The 25,047-nt window shown below is 51.5% G+C and overlaps 1 protein-coding gene across 2 annotated transcripts in view; it reads left to right on the top strand.

Moving 5' to 3' along the window:
- The first annotated feature begins 3,040 nt into the window (after positions 1-3,040).
- The window catches only part of ATL1 (atlastin GTPase 1), a 30,304-nt gene continuing 8,297 nt past the window's right edge, over positions 3,041-25,047 (top strand). For both annotated transcript variants that reach the window (XM_053945008.1, XM_053945010.1), the window contains exons 1-9: positions 3,041-3,179; positions 14,821-15,068; positions 15,885-16,019; positions 16,998-17,102; positions 17,311-17,361; positions 18,854-18,910; positions 21,915-22,007; positions 22,987-23,125; positions 24,367-24,494. In XM_053945008.1, coding sequence (XP_053800983.1) covers positions 3,146-3,179; positions 14,821-15,068; positions 15,885-16,019; positions 16,998-17,102; positions 17,311-17,361; positions 18,854-18,910; positions 21,915-22,007; positions 22,987-23,125; positions 24,367-24,494 — 990 coding nt within the window. In that variant the 5' untranslated portion in view covers positions 3,041-3,145. The remainder of the gene's footprint in view (positions 3,180-14,820; positions 15,069-15,884; positions 16,020-16,997; positions 17,103-17,310; positions 17,362-18,853; positions 18,911-21,914; positions 22,008-22,986; positions 23,126-24,366; positions 24,495-25,047) is intronic.

The following is a 25,047-nucleotide window of genomic DNA, read 5'->3' on the forward strand; positions in this document are numbered from 1 at the left end:
AGCAGAGCCTTGGCAGCGTCCCTTTGGCACCTCTTACATAAGTGTTGCACAACGCGCCCGGGTTCTGTTTGCAAAGGGCTGGGGATATGAAAAGCAACTGGAAATGCTGCCTGGGTAAGTGGGACATCGAATCAAGGTAAATTATGAAACGGCTCCTGCCAGCGGAATGCAGCATGGATTTAAATCCAGGTTTTCTCCCAATTCTGGGGCCTTTTCTGCGCTGGGTCTCGCGGTGTTGAATACCAGCTGTGCTCTCCCGCTGTGGGGTATTTTCTCTTTTTGCCTTTCCTCCATTTAGCATCATTTTTACTCAAGAATTCTTCCAGTCCGTGACCATTCAGCACATCTGCTGTAAAATCAGCTCTTTGTGATCTGGCAACCTGGGCAGCAAGAATGTAAAGATGCTTCCCAGGAAGGGCTGTTTGCAACTGGGAAAATAAAGGAAAGATGAATCGGTGGAGAGAAGGGATGGATGAAAATGAACAAATGTTGAGTCATTCTCTGGAAAAAAAGATCACCCCCCCCCCCTGACTTGGGATCATAGGAAATAATGCAGGAAAAGGCCTTGGGAGTTCATGTACAGGATCCCCACAGCACAGCACAGGATCGAACCTCTCTGCTTCTCTTTGACTGGGATGCCACGTGCCATAATGGCAAGAGAAAAGGAGAAAATGACAGTAAATGGGGCAGTACAAGCTTGACCTTAGCAGCAATTCTCAAAGGGAATGAGGAAAACAGGACCTGAGCCCATCTCAGTTTAATTAGACTTTCAAATTAACACATTTCCTTTTCCATCCTCTATTTTTTTTCCCTCCCCTGTCCATTTCCCAGCTGCTTCTCTTTTAATCTCCTCTTTCAACCTATCTGAGCACCTCTGACAGTGTCCAGCGTAAGAAACCCCTCCCCACAACACCCATCTCCTCTCTGCTGCATTGAAGCAGCAACAGGCACGTGCAATCTCAGGGATTATTTATAAAAACCCTAATGCAGCTTCTGCACACCCGAGTGAGCTCCTCGTGGTCGCGGTGCCCGGCAGGGGTGGGCAGGATTCAGCTGTCTGCCACGTGAGAGAGCCAAAATTACATGTTTCCTTCTGATGCTGTAAACACAGGGAAGAGGCCAAGGGAGGCAGTCACAGAGTGTTGGAGGAGGCACTCGGGAATGAAGTATCAGCATATCAATGGGAACACAACAGCACATGGCTTTGGTACACATCAGACGCCTGGAACTGAAATTTGGTTCGTTTTTGACTGTTCTTCCCGCTGTCAGGAGTGAAGAGTAGATCTTGCTGGCTCCTGTGACTCCAACAAAGCTGGATGGCCACTGGCTTTCCCTGACTGCTGTGGGCCAGAGTGCAGAAATGATCAGCACTTGCCCAAAATTTCCTCTTGCAGATACAATCTGGGGCTCAGTTCCCTCCCCATCCAGATTTTTGACCCTCTGGTGATTTTTGTCCCTGCCAGATTTTGTCCCTCTGGTGACTACCCCATTTCCACAGTTTCATCAGCTGATCTTTGAGTGCTGTCCCACATGTCTTCCAAAGAGCACTGGGCTGTGGCTCCAGAGTCAGGCTGATTCCAGCCGCTTGTTGGCATCACAGGTGTGGGCAAACAGTAGCTGAGGTCAAGTGTGTGCACTCCCATGCTGGTCCACATGGAGTGGGTGGGAGTGGGCAAGAGGGAGCCCAGAAAGCCAAACACAGCATGGGCTGCATGCCCAGCAGGGTGGGCAGGAGGTTGAGGGAGGGGATTACTCCCCTCTACTCTGCTTTTGTGACAGACCCCACCTGCAGTGCTGCCTCCAGCTCTGGGAACATGAGAAGGATGTGGAGCTGCTGGAGCAAGTCCAGAGGAGGCCACGGAAATGCTCTGAGGGCTGGAGCCCCTCTGCTCTGGAGCCAGGCTGGGAGAGCTGTGGGTGCTCACCTAGAGAGGAGAAGGCTCCAGGGAGAGCTCAGAGCCCCTTGCAGGGCCTGAAGGGGCTCCAGGAGAGCTGGAGAGGGCCTGGGGACAAGGGATGGAGGGACAGGACCCAGGGAATGGCTTCATCTCGGTTAGATGGGATATTGGGAAGGAATTCCTGGCTGTGAGAATGGGGAGGCCCTGGCCCAGGGTGCCCAGAGAAGCTGTGGCTGCCCCTGGATCCCTGGAAGTGTCCAAGGCCAGGTTGGACAGGGCTTGGAGCACCCTGGGATAGGAAAAAGGAAAGGAAAAGGACCCCTGCCCATGACAGAGGGTGAAATGAAGTGAGCTTCAGGGCCCCTTCCAACCCAGACCATTCTGGGATTCCACATTATCAACTGTGCTGCACTTAAATCCTCCCCAGAGGTGTCCAAGTGTGGCCCTTGTGCTGCGTCCTTTGTGCCACATCTGCATGTGCACAGTGAGTGTCTCCTGCTGCCTGCAGGTGCTGCCTGCGCAGGCAGAACTGGGGCAGCAGGGCCCGGCTGACCCCAGCCCAGGGCAGGATCCCTGCGGTGATTTTGCAGCCCAAGTGTTCCCGTGCACTCACCACACGTCCTGGTTGTGCCGGGTCCCCCCCCAGCCGTGGCCCCTTGTGGGTGGGTGCCCACCGGGGTGCTCAGTGCCCCAGAGGAGCCAGGTACCTTGCCCTGGGGTGGATGTCTCCAGCGTGTAGGTGCCTCCAAGTGTATCCAGTGCCCCCAGGTTTGGATACTCCATCTGTGGGTGCCCCAACGATCCCACTGCTCTGGCAGGAATAACCTGGATGTTGGAGCAGCCTGTCTGCTGAGCCCCCCCATCCATACCCCGCCGGATGCCCCCCACGATCCCAGTGCCCTGGCAGGGCTAACCTGGGTGTCGCATCCTCCCGTCCGTGCTGAGCCGCCCGGCAATAGCCCCGCGGGTGGGTGTTCAGCACCCACGGGGGTGCCGCTCGCCCCGCCCGCGGGGCCCCCCCGGCTGCGCGCACCCCGAGCAGCGGTGCCGGGGCCGGCCCCGCGGGTGCCGTGGGCGGGTGCCCCGGCGGGCCGGGCCGTGCCGGGCCGTGCCGCGGTGCCGCGCCGAGCGGCGGGCGGGGATGCTGCTGCCGCTGCCGGCTCCCCCGCCCGCCCCGCGCCGCCGCCGCAGCCCCGCCAGACGCAGCGCGGCTCGGAGCGCGCACGGAGCCTCCCGCAGCCGCCGCCATGGCCCGGAACCGCCGGGACAGGAGCAGCTGGGGTAGGGAGGCGGCGGCAGAACCGGGGGGGAGCGGGGGGAGCGCGGACAATGCCGGGCCTGAGGCGGCCGCGGGCCGCGCCGGGGCGGGGCTGCGGCGGGAGGACGCGGGCGGGGGGCTCGGCTGGCCCGGGCGGGGCGGGGGGCTGCCCGGTGCCGAGGGGACACACGGCTGTGTCTGGGACACCCCCGCGCTATCCCTGAGGGCCCTGGGGTCCGCCCGTCCCGCCCCGCCAGCGTGAGGGGGACCGGGGGTGCGGGATGGAGCGCCCCTCGTTCCGGGGCCTCCTGAGGCGAGGTGTCCCCGGCTTGGGCTGGTCACCGCCCTCGGCTTGGCTGCAGCGGGACCCCCTGACACACCTGGGGCCACACAGCCCCGGCAGCTCCCTGGGGAGCCTTTGGGCTGCCGCGTCTCTCCTCCGGCTTGCCCTGACACCCCTTACCCCGGCCCTGCTGTCCCCTCAGCCCCTCATGGGGGGGATGCCGCCTCAGCCACCACCCCACGTCATCCGGGAGCAGGGATCCCGCTCACCCCCCCTTTCCTCAGGCAGAACCACAAGGCCACCCTGTTGTCACTCCTCCAGAGGGTTTCCCCCGTTTCTGGAAGCTGTAGGATTTAGTTGTCGAGTCACCCTCCAGACAGGGCCCATTTTAAACCCATCCCCTCAGAGCCCCCCTGATCCCGGGGGAGCCGGGGCAGCAGTGCCAGGGAGCGGAGCGGGGGGACGGGAGGAGGAAGTTCTGTGGTGTCTTCCTGCAAAGCTTCGGTTCCCTCCGGAGGCGCCTGGATCCTCCTGCAGCTGCTGCTTCCCCCTGGAGCCCAGGCTGGTCCCACAGGTGGGCTGCACCCAGCGAGGGGGCTCCTCCACCTTCAGCCTGCCTGTGATGTATCGCTTCACCCACTCCCACTGACACGCTGTTCCGTAGGAAATCAGATTTTATCCAGCCAGTTCCCGTTATTCGAGGAGAGTAATTTGCCATTTCCTCCGGAGTCGTAATTCCATGTGAGCTCACTCACGGGTGCCGGCGGTATCCCGGCTCCTCAGGCAGAGCGGGTGAGCTGAGCTGTGATGTTTAGATACACAAATTACATTCTAATTTGTGTAGATGAGCTTTGGATTTCCCATGGCAATGATTAACAGGTCGGAGGCATGCTGGAGGAAGTATTGGGATAACGGAGTGGCTGAGCTGGCGATGGGCTTTTTGGGATAGAGGGGGGGACAAAATGGGCAAAGCTCATTTGATCGGTGCCTTGTTTAGCTGTGACTTCATGAAGGTCCTCAGATCCTTGGGTAAACCGGAGGGAAAACTTGCCAGGGAATGTGGTGCCATTCTCAGCTTTGTCTCGCGGAGCGTGTGACAGACGTGGCAGCCCTGACTCCGTGCGTGCTGGGAATGGCACACGCGTCCACACGCTGGTGCCTTCCCTGCACATCCTGAGAGCAGGAGGAGGGAATGCAAATGATGCCGGATGGAAGTGGAGAAAGCATCATCCTGGGAAGTACAGCCTGCATCCAGCAAGGGATTTAGGCACATTTCTCAGCCTGTGCTGCTGGGCCCTGCTCCTGGGAAATGTGATGTGTCACTGATGGGATGAACTCTACCTGAGCTACTCTGCGAGAATCTGGAAGCGTCCATGGATCCAAGTGGATCTCTGTGGGATCAGCTGCCTACTGCTGCCACCCATCCACAGCTCAAAATCATTCCCTGTATCCCATAGACATTCACCTATTCCTAGAGGATTTCCTGGCTTTATGCCAGGCTGGTTGACATTGTGAGTCAGAAATTAAGAGAGTGAAATGCTTCAATTTTTTTTACTAGGAAAGAAAAAGAAAAAGCTGCCTTTTTATAAATTTATTTATTCTATTTATACAACAAAACCTCATTGCCTTGAAAGCTGTGTTTACATCCAGTGACTGCAGCATTGTGTGGTGACATCAGTCCATGGGGTGACTATGCCACTGCTACATTTTTCAGCTGGCAAAGGAGAAGGCTTGGGCTTTTCCTGAAACTAAGGCAGAAAGGAGAAAGTCCTTGCTTTGTTCTAAAAATGGGCATATGGGTCATTAAAAATACTAACGCTATTTTGAAACGGATCAAACTTTGCCCTAGTTACTCAGGCCTGGAAAGAGGCAGCTGCTTAGTGTAACCCTCTTTTGTTTCATAAAAATCATTTGCTTTTTTAAAGCTCACAGAGCAAATTAGGATGAGTGTGTGGGATTGCCCCTGGTCATAGCTGGGTCGCTGTCACATCCCCGGGAGCTCTCTAGGGGTGTGTGATGCATCCAAAGTAGGATTTAGCCTTGGGCTAAAGGTCAGCATCAGGTTATGCCTCATTTAAGGCCCTCCCTGAACGTGCCAAGCTGTGCATAGACCTCACAACTGCTGCCAGTTGAATGGTTGAGGCAGCTCCAGATGAAAAAAAAAAATCCTAAATAATTTCTTGCTGTGAGTAGTGGATCCTGCTTTGCCCAAAATAAGGATTGTTAGTCCAAGTTCTGCTTGGCACGGTGAAGTCCAGCCAGCTCATGGAGGTTTGTAATAGATTACACTGTTTTTTGTCTGAAATTCTTTGTGCTTGGCAGTTGCAGATGTTCAGCAGCCTGGTCCCTCTGATCCAGTGAGATCCCTGCTCCCAGTCACTCCTTTAAACAGCACAGACTGGAACAAATCGTGTGAAATCTCATGTTTCCCATCATGGCCAATTTTGTGTTGAAATTGGAATGGTCCATCTATCAAGAATTCAGTTTTAAAACCATAAAAGGGATTACAGAGGTTATAGATACTTCTTGGTGAGGGTTTTTAAGCTGGATAGGGGATTTAGGAGAGCTCCTAAAGGGAGCCAGGAAAAGCCAAGGAATTGTTTTGAGGGGAAGGGACTCCTCTCCAGCACAAGCCAGGGATCATCACTACCACATCTTAGACTGCACACAATGGGTTAAACTGAGAAGAAAACTAGGATATTGGTAGGTTGTTTTTCATTTTAACCACGTTAACATCCTTTGTGTTTGTTGTTTGATTTCTGCCCTTTTATGATGGATTTTCAGTTTCCACTTCCTGGCATTTCTTTGTGACTCTGAATGCTGGGAACCTGACAAGTGAAAGCTGAGATGTTTCAGAGAGAGGGGCCTTGACACAAAAAGCCAGAAATATTCACAACCAAATGACTGGCTTGTGAAAGAGAAAAGAAAATGAAGTGCTGGGACTTGAAAGAAGAGACAAGTCAACATTTCAAGCTGAATGTGATTATGGAATCGTGGAATGGGCAGGGACTTTTTCCAGTAGATCAGGTTGCTCCAAGTCCCATCCAACCTGGCCTGGAACACTTCCAGCTTCTCTGGGCAACCTGTGCCAGGGCCTATCCACCCTCACAGGGAAGAATTTTTTCCTAATATCTCATCTAACCCTGCCCTTTGGCAGTGGGAAGCCATTCCCTGTGTCCTGTCCCTCCAGGTCCTCATCCAAAGTCGTCCTCCCCTGGTTGTTGTGCAGGCAGCAGCATTGTACAGGGAATTGGAATAGCTGGGACCCAGCAGATGAGCAGGAGCAAGAGCAGCCTGACTTGCTCTTTTTGGGGGAAAACCAGGATGGCCTGAGCTTGCCTGGGAGTGGTGACACGGTGCCCTTGTCCTGCCTCATGTCATGTCCATGCCATGAGTGGCTCTGGCCTTGGCTGCCTCCCTGATTCATGGAAGTGGGAAGCAGCATGTGGCGTTGGCTGTGTCTTGCTGCATTTTCCCTGCTAAGCCCATGGGTGACAAACAGCACGCTAAAATGTTGTTTAGGGCCTGGGTGATGTTCAGAGGCAGCAGGCTTTGTATCAGCTCCCCTGGATCGCTGACTGGAACCTTCTCCAGCGGGGGAAGGAGGCTGGGGCAGGTATTGTCATGCTCTGTGAGGCACAAAGTGTCCCATGGATCACTTCTGAAAGTCACTTCACTCTAGAGAGCCCCCAGCTCCTCTGCTCCTGCCAGAAACACTCCCATTTGCCATCAGTTCAGGAGAAGTGAAGTGTTACAGCAGGAAAATAACTGAACACAGATCTCCCAAATGGGGTGGAGGCTCTGGAGAAGGGGCTGAGTTCTGCCAAGCCCATAAAGCACATTTAAAGCACTTTATATACTCTATAAAATGCATAAGCATTTTATGCAGAGTTGTAATTACCTTTCATGTTCTATCCTAAGATTTCAAGGCATGTTTACCAAACTTTTCAGGCAATTTTAGCAACAAAAGGGTAAAAATAATATCAGAAAAAACGAAATCCAGTACTGGTGGTGGAGATGAAGGGAGGCTGTTGTTGACAAATAGAGCAGATGAAGGACCATGCAGAAAATGTGTGCTGGGAGGGAAGAGGGAGTTCTGGAGATGTATCCCTGGAAGTGTCCAAGGCCAGGCTGGGTGGGGCTTGGAGCAACCTGGGACAGTGAAAGTGTCCCTGCCCTTGACAGGGTGTGGAATGAGATGTTCTTTAGGTTCCCTTCCAACAAACCATTCTGGGATTCTGTGTTACCCTGGAGAATGTGGGCTTAAATATGGGAAATATTTATGGGAAATATGGGAATAGGCTTAAATGTGGGAAAGGGAGCAGTCCCAGGGTTTGCACGTGACAAACAGATAATGGTTTTTTGCTGGTGCTGTTCCAACAGTGTTTTGCCTGTGGGAGGTGTCGACCTTGCCTTTGACTCAGCCATTCCTGCTACCTGAGCTGTCATGGGCACAGCCACATAACTGTCTAACCTGACCTCAAACTTCCTGAAAAAATTCTACAAAAAACCTCTGATTTGTTTCGTTCCCCAGGTAGTTGCCTGCCTGTGTCTCCAAAGCTCAGCCTGGGAATTTGACAGGAGTAGGAGCTGCTCTTGCTTCAGAGCCAGCTAAGCACTGGAGCTTCATGTAGTAGGTGTTGTAATTAAAAATTTCACATTGTACTTTGGCATTTGAGATGTTGTAACAGGCAGGTTTGGGGGCCAGTTATCATCCAGCCTCTTGCTCTTGTCAGCAGTGGTTCACGTGGGAAGGCCCCAAACCACTCCTGCTATCAGCAGAATCATTCATCCCCTTGTTCCCTCTGCCAAAGGGAGAAGGGGCTGAGCTGGCCACGCGGAGCTGACGCTGTGCTGCTGCCAGCTGGGTGACTCAGGGCTGGCAGGAGGAAGGTGCACTCCACATCTCCACTGCTCCAAAAAAAGCAGAGGGTGAGGATGAAGCCTGGCAGCAGCAGCCACCCTGCTCAGCTCCCTGCTCCAACCATCCCAGGCTGCAGAGCAGGGCTCCTGCCAGGAGAACGTGGGAGTGCAGATTGCATTGGCAGAGGTGTTAACACAGCTGTGCAGCTCAGCTGTAGGAATTTGCCCTGACTTTGGAGAGGCCAGCTTGGGATCCCAATGCCATGTAGGTTGCAAAAGACCTCTGAGATCATCAAGTCCCAAATACCACCTCGTTAACCAGACCATGGCACTGAGTGCCACATCCAGTCTTCCCTTAAGCACCTCCAGAGTGGTGACTCCACCACGTCCCTGAACAGTCCATTGCTATTTCTCTGCCATTCTTGATTGCTGAATGACAGGGCTCCTTTCTCCACAAGAGTTTTCTTCACCCGTTTCTGACACCCTGCAGCTCCAGGGATTGTCATTGATCCATCATTTCCACAGATTCATGGCAGCTGTGATTACATCCAGTCTGAGGAGGTGCAGATGATTTCCTATTTGGGCACTATAAATTCTGGCTCTGCCTTCCCCTTTCTTGCTGCATTTCCCAGATCAGCAGCCCTGGGTAGAAGGGGATAGCATAGCAAGAGAGCCTGACAGAGGTACAGGTGGCATTTACCAGGTCCCAGTGGTTCTGGTTAGTGCATGGGGCAGCATTTGGTGTTTCCCCTGCTTGGATCTGGGGTCCTCTGGTTCTGTGCACATGTCAAAAATCCCAGCAGAGGTGTGAGCAGAGTTAGAGGGAAGGTTGTGTGTCTGTGAGATCATCTGTGCCTCGGGTACAGGAGATGCATGGAGAGAGACTTATTTACAAACCACATAGTACCAGGATAAGGGGAATGGCTTCCCACTGCCAGAGGGCAGCGTTAGATGGGATATTTAGAAAAAGTTCTTCCCTGTGAGGGAGGAGAGGCCCTGGCACAGAGTGCCCAGAGAAGCTGTGGCTGCCCCTGGATCCCTGAAAGTGCCCAAGGCCAGCTTGGATGGGGCTTGGAACAGCCTGGGATAGTGGAAGGTGTTATTTGTGTAAGTGTTGAAACTGGCTGGGCATTAAGATCCCTTCCAACCCAAACGATTTTGGGATTCTGTGACACAGCGAGGTGGTGAATGTGTGTGTGTGTGGTTAAACCCAGCTTGGGAGGATTGCTGGCCAGGAACCTTTGGTGGGTGCGGTGCAGGCAGGACTGCCGAGCAGGGGTGGCTGGAAGACAGGGCTTTGCCCAGCCAGGTTCCCTGCTCCACCCTCTGCAAGGCCCTTTCTCCCAGGACCACCTCTGTCTAGACACCTTCTGGCAGCCCACGCTGAATTTAGCAGCTCTCAGTGGCCAGGCTCAGCTCTTTGGGTGCATCCTTTGTGCAGAAGCAGCGCGGGTTATTGCTGGGCACCACCCTGCTCTGACTCTCCAGTGCACACGCATTGCTTCCACGCTTTATTCCCCATTTTTCCCTGGTTGGCTGGATCAGGTGCCGAGCTCTGCGCCAGCCTGTCGTGGAGGGGAGGAGAGGATTCCTGGTGCATGCTCGGAGCTCCCCGCCCCTCCCAGCCTCCTCAGAGCCCCGCTGATCATCGCTGCTTGCCCTGTGGCACAGGGAGTTCAGCACAGCCACAGAGAGCAGAGCTCGTGTGCCAGCAGCAGCCAGGCTGAACGTGCCCAGTGCAGGGGAGATGCTCGGGGAGGGGTGGCTGTGTTCCCCAGAGCTGTTGTGGAGGGCAGATAAGCTGCCTGCAAACTGCAGCTCTCTGGAGAGCATCCAGAGGGATGGAGGCTGACTGCAGGCTCTGTTCAGGGCTTGGCTCGCCGTGCTGTTGGTGGCAGTGTGATAGTCTGGGATGGAAACTCCAGAAAGGACCCACACAGATATCACTGCTGGTCAAACTGATCCCCTGAGAGCTGCTGATAAGCAGCCTGACAGGGTGGATACAGGATACTCTGTTCAAAGGAACAAGTAAGTTCAAGCTTCCCATCAAACCTCAATTTTCTCTCCTTGGTATTTGTTTTCCATGCAGTAACTTGGTTTGAATGCCCTCAGAATGGCAGCACTGCCTGACATTGGTGTTTTTTGTGTGTGTGACATCTGAGCTGGGGTTGTTTTGCCTAGAGAAGAGAAAGCTCCAGGGAGACCTCACCGTGGCCTTCCAGTACTTGGAAGTGGCTTATAAAAAAGGAGTGTGACTTTGTACATGGGCAGATAGTGATAGGACAAGGGGAAATTGATTTAAACTAAAAAAGGAGAGTTGAGATGAAATTAGATCTGAGGAAAAAACTCTTCCCTGGGAGGGTGGTGAGGCCCTGGCACAGGGTGCCCAGAGAAGCCGTGGCTGCCTCTGGATCCCTGGAAGTGTCCCAGGCCAGGCTGGACAGGGCTTGGAGCCACCTGGGATAGTGGAAGCTGTCCCTGCCCATGGCAGGGGGTGGAACAAGATGATTTTTAAGGTCCCTTCTAACACAAACTGTTCTGGGATTGTGATTTCAGTGGGAGAATTGGAGCCCAGGCTGCAGCCCCTGCTTTCCACAGGATAGCTGAGAATCCTGGGATCCAGGAGAGCCTGAGAGCAGGGCTGGCAAACTGGCTTCCTCAGGCTCTGGTCAGGCAGTGTTTGCACAGATGATGGGACGTGGCTGTGTTTCATTCTCTGGAATGAAATGTATTTATTGTGCAGGCTCACATGAGGGCAAGGCTGATTCCTTTGTGGCATTCTGGGAAGCAGTCAGCATTTCTGTGACCTGTTCTTCCATGGCTAAGGGAGAACAGGCTTCAGCAAGCACTCACCAAACATTGCATAGTTAGTGGCATGTAATTAACTCCTAGAGAAGAATAAATTAAGTAAATTACATTAGACGTGTCTGTCAGTCTACACACAGGCACAATGTGAAATATGCTGTTTCAGTTTAATTAATTTAGTCCAAAGCAAGTCTTAGACCAGTTAAAGAATTCTTTGCTTTTTTTATGCTGTCTGACAGCCCAGCAAGTACAAAGGCAAATCCTGCTCTCCTTCCCCTTCCCACTTGCAGTGGCCATATGGAACAGAGACGTGGCTTCCACCCCGCTCCAGAGCCATGGGAATGAGCTGTTATGAAATGGGGAAAAGGGGCCGGGTCCTGTGAATTTCTGAATGAGCAGCTGGAGGATTGACGCAATTGCAGAGCCGAGAGAAAGGAGGAGTCAGCTCAGAAAAGGAGTGAAAACAAGAGTGTGTTTAGGAAAGCTGAGCTCTCCTTCCTTTCCTTTTTGGCTGGATGAGTTTCTGCCACTGCCAGGTACAGCTTCCTTCAAGGCAAATAACTCATTTATGGCCAGGAAGACCAGTTAAAATCATTGACTTCCAGGAGTCTGCAGCCATTTTATAAAATAATCCCTGGCTCTGCAGTGGGGCAGATAATCTAATAAACAGAACCTGGGAGTTTCATCACATGGAAATATGAATATAAATATGAAAAAGATAGTCTGCAGTTTTCTCTGCAGATGGCCTATGTGAAAGAAGCAGAGATAGGGATGAAATTAGTTCAGAGACCTGCTTAATATAATCTCTCCTGTTGTCTCCAAGGAACTGGGGAATCAATATATCCTGCTCATAATGCTTTGTGTTGTGCAAACAGCCTGGTTTTCCTGGTGTTCAGGTGATGGAAACAAGGATGTCCCCTAGGAGACCATGGCCACTTCTGTGTCTGGAGACATTCTCCCAAAATCTGTTCACGTCTGCTTAAAAAAATTACTCTCCTTCACATTATGATGATTTGAAGGGACAAAACAATCCCTTCTCCTCTGCACTGGTTGTTGGCTCAGCTGCTGGAAAGAGCAGAGAGAGAAGAAGGTATGGAAGATCCCATCCAGGCACCAGGAGAGGGAATCTGGCACCAGGTGTCCCTGTGGCAGGGGATGGCAGGGGACTCTCCTCAACCCCCTGCCCTGGTGCTTGGATCCTTGCCCAGGACTGGGAGGTCCATTCAGGTCTCTGGGCCAGGGGCATCCAAGGATTTGTGCCCATCTTGGTACCCACTGCTAGTGCAGCATGAGTAAACACATAAATCATGGAATCCCAGGATGGTTTGGGTTGGAAGGGACCTCAAAGTTCATCCACTGCCACCCTTGCCATGGGCAGGGACACCTTCCACTGCCCCAGGCTGCTCCAAGCCCCAGTGTCCAACTGGCCTTGGGCACTGCCAGGGATCCAGGGGCAGCCACAGCTGCTCTGGGCACCCTGTGCCAGGGCCTGCCCACCCTCCCAGGGAGCAATCCCTTCCTAAAATCTAATTAAATCTCTCCTCTTTTAGTTTGAAGCCATTCCCTGTGCCCTGTCCCTCCATCCCTTGTCCCCAGTCCCTCTCCAGCTCTCCTGGAGCCCCTTTAGGCCCTGCATGGGGCTCTGAGCTCTCCCTGGATGCTTTTTTACTCCAGGTGAATGCCCCCAGCTCTCCTAGCCTGGCACCAGAGCAGAGGGGCTCCAGCCAAAGTGCTGGTCCCATTTCCCTCTGTCTCTGTGCCTGAGCTGGGATTTGTCTGGTCTGGGAAGGTGGCACAGCTGTTGCACCCTGATGGCTGAGTTAGAGTCAGAAATATTTAAGTTTAATTTGATTTACAAATCTTTTCCTGCCCCCACCATGAGTCACATCCTATCCAAGGATCTCTCTACTGTCCTTTCTGTGCAGCTGGAAGAAGAAAATAAAAATAGGACTTGGCTTAGTTGAGCAGGGCTTTGGGAAACACCACAAGAGAGGAGGCATTTCCTATCCTTCATATGGCCCTTGCAGCTTGGCAGTGCTTAAATAGAGCACAGGAGCCTGTGGCCCTTTGGCACCTGGCTGTCCTTACCTGCTGGGAATGCCTCAGTGCTGGAGAAGGTGTTTGGTGTGTGCCTGGATCCTGACTCCATGGATTTGAAATTAGAAGGATTTTTTTTTTCCTGGAGGCCCCTGTGCAGTGACACAGTGCTCAGAGGAATTCTAGTGCTGCAGTCTGGTGGAGAATCTGCTTTTCACACCATTTGGGACTTTTGTTTAGTTTAAAAACCTCCAAGCAATGGAAAGAAAAGATCTTTGTCTTTCAGCTGTGAGCAAAGAAAGCTCATAGTATATGTCCAAGAGCCACCAGAAATCCCCTGGCAACCAGGCCTAATGATCCTGGTACTTCCTTGCAGGATCTTAGGAAATCACAAAAGTGCTGCTGTTATTTAAAATATGGAGTTACTGCTGGAGGCTTCTTTATAGAGAGGCCCAGAATGGGCAAATCCTATTCCTCTTGATATTTAAAACTTCTCTTTTAGTGTGTGCACACACAGTCCTTGTGCTTTGAAACAGCTCAAAACTGGGTCCCCAAGGTCAGGGGCTGAAACAGAGACTGGGGAGGTTTAACTTGAGGCAGAACTTGGGAAAGTTACAGCCTGAGCCAGCAAACTGGGAAGTTTTTGTTGGAATGTGGGGGGAACTTTCCATCTCGCGCTCCTTGGCCTGCTGGCAGGGATGTTTCACGTGGCTGTAGGTGAGCTGACTGGCACATTAATCACCTTCAGCATCTCTTCCCTGTGCTGGAAAGTTTGGAAAGACCAGCAAAGGAAAATTACTGGAGCCAGCCTGCTCTTTGCAAATCCCAGGGCTGCAGGTCTTAAAATGCATCTGGCTCCTGTGAGACCCTCCTGTGTGATCCCTCCACAGCCCAGGCAGCAGCTCCACAGGGATCTTTGCCATTTCCAAGTGGGAAAGTAGGCAGTGCTTGTGCTTTGTGTGTGCTTCCCACTTGGGAGCAGCGAAGTGGCTTTTATCAGGATGGGCTTGTGTCTGCATGGCCTGATTCCTGCTGGGAGTGTCCTGAGGGGATGCTGATGGCAGGAACAGCAGATTGCACTTGGAGCATCAGCTCAGGCTGCAGATGGAGCAGGAATGTGTTGCTACAGGAGCAGCAATGGCACGGGATACACAAAGGCAGCATCCTTTGATAGAGCTGTGAGACCCTTGGACACCTCAGCTGGAGAGCTGCTTCTGGTTTTGAGTCAGCATTCAGGAAGGACCTGGTGGGGAGTGTCCAGAGGAGAGCAGATCCCTAGATACTGAGGTAGAAGGGATGATGAGAAGGCTTGGACTTCCCTTTTCCAGCTGGGAAAGGACCAAGGGAGGTGTTATGGCAGGCACTGTTTATGTAGGAAGTTGCAGGGATGTGTTTTCCATGCAGGATAAAACCTAACGGATGTGTTTTGCCAAGGAAGATTCCAGCAGGGAACGCTCTGCCTGTGTGGAGCATGAGGTCAGATGACCCCAAAGAAGCATGGAGTCTCCACTGGGATGTCTGAGGCCAGGTGCAGCAGATCTGCTCTGGATGATGCTGTTTTGGGATGGATATTTGAGTTTTTGGATCTCTCAGCACCCTGTCCAGCCCCGCTGTCGCTGACTCCTCGCTGTGCAGAGGAAGGCACCAAACCCCTCTCCATTTCCCTGTTCTCACAGGTAGTTTTGCAGACAAGACTTACGAGTGGAGCTCCGAGGAGGAGGAATCAGTGAGGAAGGCAGGGCCAGTGCAGGTCCTCATTGTCAAAGATGACCACTCCTTCGAGCTGGACGAAGCCGCCCTGAACCGCATCCTCCTCTCCGAGGCTGTCAGAGATAAGGAGGTGGTGGCTGTGTCCGTGGCTGGAGCTTTTAGGAAAGGAAAATCATTCCTGATGGACTTCATGCTGCGGTACATGTACAACAAGGTAAGGCTGCAGCTCAGGGGGCCCTTCCCAGGGCTGCTGTTCCTCGTTGCTCCCATGTGCTGCTCAGGGATGAGCTGGGCAGGATTTGGTGCTTTAGGAATGCTCAAGGCTCTCATGAGTGTGGGCTTCACAAAATAAAGCAGAGCAGATCCTTCCCCAGGCAGAGGTTTCTCGTGGACTCTTGGCTTTGGAGCTGGAATGTTCGCATCTGCTGCCCTGAATCACAGAATCATTTAGGCTGGAAAATCCCTGTAAGATCATTGAATCCAGCTGCTAACCCAGCATCACCTTATTCACTACTGAACCATATCCTCAGGTGTTTTATCTATGTCTTTTGAACACTTCCATGGATGGGGATTCCACCACTACCCAGGGTAGCCTGTTCCCATGTGTGACCAACCTTCAAGTGAAAAATATTTCCCTAATATCCAACCCAAACCTTCCCTGGTGTAACTTCAGATTGTTTCCTCTTTTCCTGCTGCTTTTCCCCTGAGAGCAGAGCCCGATTCTCACCTGGTGGTCCCCTCCTGTCAGGAGCTGTGCAGAGCCACAAGGTCCCCCCTGAACCTCCTTTTCTCCAGGTTGAGCCCCTTTCCAGCTCCGTCAGCCTCTCCTGGTGCTCCAGACCCTCCCCAGCTCCACTCCCTTCCCTGGACACGCTCCAGCCCCTCCATGTCTTTGTTGTGAGGAGCCCAAAACTGACCCCAGGATTTGAGGTGCCTTGACAGTAAAAGGAAGGAAAATCCTCCCTTATGGGGTTCTTAACCTCTTACCCTTTTTGACACCTCCAGCAACTCCTTCTGTTCCTCTCTGCAGGAGGCAGTGGACTGGGTTGGGGATTACAACGAGCCCCTGACCGGTTTCTCCTGGAGGGGCGGCTCCGAGCGGGAGACCACCGGGATTCAGATATGGAGCGAGGTGTTCCTGGTGGACAAGCCTGATGGCACCAAGGTGCGTGTGTGTGTCTGCTGCTGCCAGCTCATTTTCCTCATTTTCCAGCTTTTGAGACTCTCCTGCCTTGTCTTAGGTGGTTGTGCAAGTTTAGGGGAGGTTTTCAATTCCATGTCTTTATTTTAGTAAGTGAAGGAAGTGATGCAAAAATATTTTTTTTAAGAATATAATTTTGATAATAATTTTTGACATGTGTATTTCACAGAGATGAGGGGTGGAATGTGATGGTTTTGCATGGGAGGCATTTATGGAAATGATGTGGAATTGACAGTCTGTAGAAGACTGTCACAGACCACTGGGAAGTTGTACACACCTCTGTGAAAAACACATGCTGAAGACAGGTTTAACAAAGTGAGGTGATGTGATGTCCAAGTGTCCCTGATACAGTTCTCTAAGTGTCCTTCAATTCTGGGCATCCCAGAGTTTATCTCTGTACTATTCCCAGAAATCTTGAATCTCATGTCCTTGCAAACTCCTTCTCTTTCCTAGAGCAGGAGTTCTAAAGTGGAGTTTCTTCATTCAGAGTTGTCTCAGTGGATTTGGAGCATCCTGCAAATTCAGCTGATAGCCAAGAATATTTGTATTTATCTGCACTTCAACACAGAGCATGGCACCCGAGTGACACTGAGGCATTCAGGGTGTGATTCCTAACGCTGACTGAGTGTGTTTGGGTTCAGAAGGTGCAATTTGTGTTTGGTTTCTGGTGCAGACTCAGGCACAGCCTCCTCTGCACTGACAGCAGGTGTCTGAGGAGCAGAGCAGTTCCCTCACTGCCTTGCACAGTGTTCATTTTGCTGCCTGCCGGAGTCACCCTGCTGTCAGGAGTGGCTGGGGATGAGCTTTTCCTTTGTCCCCCACCAGTGCAGAGGCTGAGGCAGAAGCAGTGAGACCCCAGCACAGTGAGCCAGCTGCCATTGCCCCCGTGGCACGTGAGGGTGCTGCTGCTGGGGGTGCTGACAGGAGCTTTGTGCCCCGCAGGTCGCCGTGCTGCTGATGGACACGCAGGGCACCTTTGACAGCCAGTCCACCCTCAGGGACTCGGCCACCGTGTTTGCCCTCAGCACCATGATCAGCTCCATCCAGGTAAGAAACCTCTGGGCTGGAGGAGTTCAGCCCCAGGAGCTACAGAGCCTGTCAGGGCTTCCCTTCCTACCACTTGTGCCAGCACCACCTGGGACCTTGCCCGTGTCCCCATGGCAATGTCGTGGGCTTTAGCCACACCAACCACGTGTTAGCTCCAAGGACAGGCTGTTCTGAGTGATCTGAAGTTGTTTTTTTTATTTAAATGCAGGTTTATAACTTGTCCCAGAATGTGCAGGAGGATGATCTGCAGCACTTGCAGGTAAGAGAAGCTTTGGGGTAACCTAATTGTGGCTATTTAAAAGGGACTGAAGTGACAGGACCACAGGGAATGGCTCCCACTCCTGGAGGGCAGGGTTAGATGGAATGTTGGGAAGGAATGTCTGCCTCTGAGGCCCTGGCACAGGTTTCCCAGAGAAGCTGTGGCTGCCTCATCCCTGGAAGTGTCCAAGGCCAGCTTGGACGAGGGTTGAAGCAACCTTGGGTAGTGGAAGGTGTCCCTGCCCATGGCAGGGGTTGGGAACTGCGTGGGATTTCAGCTCCCTCCCAACCCAAACCATCCTGGGATTTTGTTCTGTGATTGTGAATTATCAGCCTGGATGTTGCCATCTGGTGTTGGCTCAGTACAGGTGACCCTCTAAGGGTGATTCCAGCCCTGACTGTTGGAGACAAGCAGCTAATGGGATTTTTGTGACACAGCTGTCCTGCCTATTTCCTGGAATTACGTCCTGCTTTCTCTTCTGTTCAGTTGATTGATTGATTGATTAATTAGGTAGTTTTTTCCAGGAGCTTAAGGAAAGGAAAGAAAAGCAAAAGTCCAGCTGAAAAAATCAGCATTTGAATACTTCTGAATTATCTCAGTCCATAAATATTATTAACAATAACACTTCTTTAACACTGAATCTATTCAGTGTAGCTCTGATCTTTCAGTTTGGATTTTAAGCCATGACTGTTTAACAAGTTGACCCATTTTTAGGCATCTGTGAAACACATTATTGTGCCTTCAGTTAGAAATTAGAGTGCAGAGAGACTGGAGAGTCTTCAAATCTTGCTGCTAGGCTGATTTTGGAGTCTTTGCACAGCAGGGGTTTGCAGGGAAAGTACTTATTTCTGAGTTCATTTCCGTTCCTTTCTGGAGTGTTTAGAGGGAGCAGGGCTCCAGCGGCCCCCTGGAGCACGAGAAGTTTGTGGTTGGTTCGAAACCAGCAGCAAGCAGCTGATCTGAGCCATTTTCCACAGATTTGGCATCCAAAAGCTCCAGGCTGGGATCTCTCACATGAGAGCTCAGCAGGGTGATGGTTCCACAACAGCTCCCTGTGCCTCTGGGATGTGAGCTGGGTGCCCAGAGCCACTTTGTGTCCAGCTCTGCACGTGGTGCTGGTAGTCCCCACTCATAAATATCCCTTACTGCTCCAGAGGATCAGAGGATTCCCTCCAGGGACCCACAGGGATCATTGATCCAGCTCCTGGCTCTGCACAGACCCCCCAGCAATCCCACCCTGGGCATCCCTGGCAGTGCTGTCCAAAGGCTCCTGGAGCTCTGGCAGCCTCGGGGCCGTGCCCATTCCCTGGGTAGCCTGGGCAGTGCCCAGCACCTCTGGGAGAAGAGCATTTCCTGAAATCCCTGGCTCAGCTCCAGCCTTTCCCTGGGTCCTGTCCCTGTCCCAGGGAGCAGAGCTCAGTGCTGGTGGCCCTGTGTCCCACAGTGCCTGCAGTGACAAACTCACTGCCTTGTCCTTTGCTTCTCCTTCCAGCTTTTCACCGAGTACGGCCGGCTGGCCATGGAGGAGACATTCCAGAAGCCTTTCCAGGTGAGTGTGAGGATCCTGGCCGGCTCGTTTGTCCCGGAGCCCGCCGGCTTCACCACGAGGTGTCACTGCAGTTTGCAGCGTGAGAGGAGATGGGAGTGCCTGGGGATCGGCTCAGCTGCTCCAGGGAAGGGCTTTGTGCTTCCTTGCTTCCAAGTACATCCAACATCCCTCTCTCTTTCCTCTCTCAACCCTTGCCTTCCCAAGAGCTCTGCCCTGTCCTGCCAGGCTTGGAAAGCAGCTGGTTTTGCAGCAGGTTTGTCACTCTGTAGTCAGGAACTCTGCCCAGCCTTTGTTCTGAGAGGTTTGAACTCACCTGCCCTGGGAATCCCTGCTCCTGGCAGAATGAAAGGATAAGGATTAGCAGAACCGTGGGAAAACTTGGTGTAAGTGGGGTTTTAACTTCAAATTAGGGACATCTGTTCATCCTTCTGCTCCCCAGCCTGTGAAAAGCTGGTGTTAAAAAAAAAGGGAGAGCATTGGGCACTCACAGTAGGTGAGTTGGTTCCTGTTTTTAAAGACACAGGAGTGTTCTGATTAGGTTGGGTGAGGGTTTGTGAACTTCCTAAAGGAAAAACCAGCAGAGAACAAAGCATGCTGTAAAACTCCAAAGAGTAATTGGGAATGAGTTACAGCTATTTTACATTTGCTTTCCCACATCAAAAGAGAATTGTTGTCCTGGAAGGACTAAGGGATTTATAAGGTGCCTGTGGTCAGGAAGTGGAAATAAAATTAAAAGGTTAAAAATTAAAACAAATGGACAAATTGAGATTTTTAAGGTGTATTGGATTCTGCTGTGGGCTGGTGGCTGATAAATGGTAAAACTAAAAATATATATAGTAAAAATATATGATAGGCAAGAGTTTGAAGAACGTTGTAACATGGTACAGCAAAAAGCCAGACATTAAATAAATATTCCTGCTCCTTATTTAAAGACTGTGGGGATAATGTAGCCAAGTATTCCAGTGAAACTGAGATACTTCCTACTCCATCTGTGAAAAGGAGGCTGTGAGGGGAGACTTAAACATGCTTAAATCATTAGGGCTGGATAATAGGCTCTGATTTTTCCAAACACTGTAATTGCTGTCAAGTCACAGTTTGTGGATGGTGAGTCTTGTCAAACAATCCCATTATCAGTTTTTGAAAGACCACGAGCTGGGTTGATAAAGGTAACTCTCACCATGATCCGTTGCCTTCTGTCAGCCTTATCTCTCCAGGATGCTGATTGAAAGCAAATGAAGTCAGCATTGTGTGGTTTAATCCATAGTTAATGGATTAAAAACTCATTAACTGATAGATGCCAGAGCACGCTGAACTAATTGTAACTAATTGTAGGGAATCATCATCCCTCAGAAGTGTTTCCTTGGGATCCCCCCAGGCTCTCCCTGATTCAATGTCATCTTCATTCATGATCAGGGGGAAATTATCAAACGATGCTGGGAACCTTTGTGGGTGTGACAAATGTGGCAGAGGGGTCAGTGGTGCTATGGCCAGGTGAGAAGTGATCTCCTGTCTGCATCCAGCGTGGGCTGCTTCCTGCAGAACATGTTTTAAATGTGAGAGTGTTGATCAGAAAGCAGGAAAAGTGAGGGTGGGGAGGCCCTGGCAGAGTTTTCCCACAGAAGCTGCGGCTGCCCCTGGATCCCTGGGAGTGTCCAGGGCCAGGTTGGACAGGGTTAGGAGCACCCTGGGATGGTGGAAAAGTCCCTGCCCATGGCAGGGCTGGCACTGGATGGGATTTGAGGTCCCTTCCAGCCCAAACCATCCTGGGATCCTGGGTTTCTCCAGGTGTGATGGTGAATAAACTGCAGTGCCATTGATCCTGCTGGAAGGGAAGTGAGACTTGGCAGTGGAAAATTGACATTTCCCTGTGTCTCCTTCCTCTCCTTGTACTGAGGAGTCCCTGCCAGAGGCTGGCCCTGAACATGGGGCCTACACAAAGGCAGTGGTAAACACAGCCTGTCTGGAATAATTTTACTTCAGAAAAAAAAAGAATAATTCTCAATTCAAGGCGTGCATAATGTGTTTGTGGAAAAGTCCTAAACATGGGCATGTCTCTTAAGCATCTCATGGTGGTTGAGAACAGCATGTCCTGAACCAGCTCACTGGGTGCAGTCACTGTGGCTTCTCCTGCAATTCAAAAAGGACAACTCACTGTTCTCTCCTTTTTTTAAACTTTTTTTCTGATGTTTTATGGAAGAGAAATAGCAGGAATATTTCCCCTCCCTCCATTAGATTTTTTTTCTAAACACAGATAAATTTTAGGGAAATTCCAATGAAATGGGTTCCACTTGCTGACCTGCTTATCCGTGTTCCTGAGAGGAACCCTGGCACCTCTGCCAGGCTCTCCTGGGCTTTGGCATTCAGGACTTCCCCCTCCAAACCCTTTATTTCCAACATGGGATGTTGTACAGATGAGGCAGTGGAGATCTGATTTTTTTCTGAAAACCTTTTTTTTTTTTTTTTTTAAAGATTCAAAGTTGACCGTTCTGGTATTTATTTATTTATTGCCCAGGAACTTTGAATGCCTCAATAAAGATTACAAAAGCCAATGATTTCTTATTCACCCTCATCCCTCTGCATCTGTTTCTCATTAAAAGTCTGTCTGGAAGGCTGCCCAGTGAAAAAGGCTGAAAAAATGAGCCTGTAGAATTCCCATAGGGTGGAACTAAATGTGGCTGGAATTAGGGAGCTTGCTGCCTTTTGTCCTGGTTAGCAACAATCCCTTTTCTTGGGCAGTTTAGATGATTGATGTTGTTCTCCCAGCCAGGGACTCAAACTGGTGCAGCAGTCTGGGGGGTGGGACACTGGAGTGATCTCAGTCCCTGCACACTGGGACCTCTTTTTTTTCCACCAGGAAAGGTGGGAGATGCTGCTGGAGCTGGGAAAAGACTCAGGGCCAGGTTTTGGTGTGGTGTGAAGTGAGGGTGAGGGTGCAGAGGGTGCTCAGCCCCTGCTGTGGGCTCTGAGCAGCAGGTCCCTGACCCCACTGTTGTGTGTTTTGCAGTCCCTTATTTTCCTTGTCCGTGACTGGAGCTTCCCTTATGAATTCTCCTATGGATCTGATGGTGGTGCAAGATTTTTGGAGAAGAGGCTGAAGGTATGCTTTGCCTGCTCTTGGTTCTTGGGATAGTGGAAGTGTCCCTGCCCATGGCAGGGATTATCTTTAAGGTCCTTTCCACCCCAGTCCACTCTGTGATTCCATGATTTTCCTGTCCATCTGGGTGGCCTCAGCACTGGAGGTCAGGTGTGAGCTTATGGTCACACTCAGTGCTTTAAAATCACAGAGGAGGCATTTGGGGAGGGTGAATTTCCTTGCCATGTTCAGGCTTCTGCCCAAGCCCAGCTCCCTGGGACTCTCTGGGAGAGTCAAAAGCAATGGGAGTTAGCTGATTCCCAAGAGACTGGGAATGATGCTTTAGTAATGAGGGAGTTGTACAATAAAAATGATGGGCAAGGGCTGCTTGGGATCAGTCAGGAAATGCATGGATGACCTGGTAGTGGAGAGACCTAATTATATGTGAGACAAGCAAGGCCCTAGTGGGAAATCCCAAATGTTTTTGTATTCCAGTCATCCATGGACATGTGCATTTTCCAAATGATAATAACATGGTCCAGAGCATGTGGTCAGAGATACTCCAGTTCCTTCTCTTTGTCCTCATGCCTATGGAATCTTCTCCTTTCCCCCACTGTAAGCACCCACAGTGTGGAGTATCCTGTTCTCCTGCCAGCTTTATTCCAGTATTCCTATCAGAAGGAAACTCCCTGACCCCAAACTATGGGCAGCACGGAGTTCTTCTCTCTGGTGGCCACTGGCAGAACCTGAGGGAAGGGCTGGGGCTGTGCCAGGGGATGTTTGGGTTGGATCTCAGGGAAAGGTTCTTCCCCCAGAGGGTGCTGGCACAGCCCAGGCTCCCCAGGGAATGGATGGTGACATTCCTGAGGCTGCCAGAGCTCCAGGAGCTGCCAGGGATGCCCAGGGTGGGATTGTTGGGGGGTCTGGGCAGGGCCAGGAGCTGAACTCTGATCCTTGTGGGCACTTCCAACTCGGGATATTCTGTGCTTCATTGTCTCCACAGGTGTCAGGCAATCAGCACGAGGAGCTGCAGAATGTCAGGAAGCACATCCATTCCTGCTTCACCAAAATCTCCTGCTTCCTCTTACCTCACCCCGGCCTCAAAGTCGCCACCAACCCCAACTTTGATGGAAAGCTGAAAGGTACAAAGGCAAAGCTCTGGTTTCTACCCCGATTCCTTAGAAACCCTGGCAGGCTGTCCTGCTTGTCCCTGAAACTCCCATAAGTATTTTCCATGAAAAAACATCCGGGAGAGCAGTTGGATCCTCCTCCCTGTGCTGTTCACACCCCCATCTGCTTCTTCCCAGTGCAGCAGACAAATGTGGAGGGAGAAAAGGGGACAAGGCCTGAGAGCTACTGGCAATATCCAGTGACAGGAAAACTGGGAAGGGCAGGGATGAGACTGGATGTTTATGGATGTGGTGTTAAACCTCCATAAATTCCTGTGCCTCACCTGCACAGGCAGAGCCTGGTTGTTGCAAGGCTGGTGCTTGTGGTGGGTGGAAGGCTGGTTCCACAAGCTCTCAGAACATTATTTCCCTTTGAAAAGCTTTCCAGGGATTATTTAATCTGCCTGACTTTATCTGATCAGTGGTTTCCCTACAGGGCAGGCTTGGTTCAGCAGGTTAAAAGAAGGGAGAAGGAGAAAAGAGCTGTGGTGAGATTCTCCACCCCAAAAGGAGCCACGTGCAGGGGATATTTTTAGGTGTTTGTTGTGAACTCCTCACCAGCGTGGCTGGTTCCAGGCTGCTGCAATCTTAGTAATCAAGTGGACCATTAGCTACTTAAAATAAATTAGCAGGCAAAGATGTGAGTTTTCCCCTGGTTTTGTCTGGCTCAGACTTGCTCTCCTGGCAAACTGTGCAAAGCAGGAGGGACAGCGAGGCAGCAGGAGGGAGATGTGCTGCTGGAAACTGAGCTGGTCCCTGGAGCTCCCCCTTAATCTCTGGTGCTGAGGAGTATGGAACAAGTGCTGTGTGCAGACAGGAGCTGTCAGCAGCTTCTTGACACAATTTTCACAAATTTCTTGTTGCCTCAGAGCTGTACTCAGCTTTTTGTGCTCTGATGGAAGAAATGTGGGGGATCTTCCTGCTTTCCATACCTTCCAAATTCCTGGCTGTTGCACTGGATTTTTCTGCCTTCAGTCCTATATAGTTGAAGTTAATGGAAGCACCAGAAATCCCAACCTGTGCATCCCTGAGAGCTTTGTCCAAATCCTCCTGGAGCTCTGGGCAGCCTTGGGGTTGTGACCATTCCCTGTGGAGGCTGTTCCTTCCACCCTCTGGGGGAAGAATCTTCCATGGAACATGGTGGTCTTTAATGTCCCTTCCAACCCAAACTATTCTGGGACTCTGTGATGCCTCTTTTTTCTTCTTTTTTCCAGAAATAGACGATGAGTTCATAAAGAACTTGAAGATTTTGATTCCTTGGCTTCTTAGTCCCGAGAACCTGGACGTTAAGGAGATCAATGGAAACCATATAACCTGTCGTGGCCTTGTGGAGTATTTTAAGGTATTTATTTAAGAGAAAGTCGATTTATTCCTCTGTGGAATTTTGCTGTAGCTGAAGGGGAAAGCAGCAGCAGGCAGGGCAGCACTGACAGTCCTGACTCACTGAGCAGAGGGCAAACTCCTCATGGTCATGTATTTGACCACACAGTGAGCCCAGAAAGTGGGAGGAGCTGTTTTCCTTTCCTGGAGAATTGAGGGCTAGAGGGGGATAAGCTGAGGGCTGTATTCCAATTGCCTTTGGAAAAAGCTTATTTTTGTTGTCATGGCTACTGGGACATTTCCATGCGAGACATTGGTGAGTAATTCTCACCACCTACTCTCCAGGGCTACCTTGGCTCCTTCTCCTCCAGGAAAAGGACAGAGGTAGGTGCAGATCCTTTGGGAGGGATACTGGGAGTGAGTGGAGGAGGGAGAGCCTCCAGTGACTGACCCAGGCCACCCAGGGAGTGGCATTTTCTGACCAAAGCCATCTTGTGCTGGAAGATTCTCCTCTTCTAAATCCTGTCTGGAGCTGGGTGGGGGTGGTTGGTGTTGCTCCTGTGTGCTGCATTCCA

Source organism: Vidua chalybeata, chromosome 6 (assembly GCF_026979565.1).
Source record: "Vidua chalybeata isolate OUT-0048 chromosome 6, bVidCha1 merged haplotype, whole genome shotgun sequence".
Taxonomy (NCBI): Eukaryota; Metazoa; Chordata; class Aves; order Passeriformes; family Viduidae; genus Vidua; species Vidua chalybeata.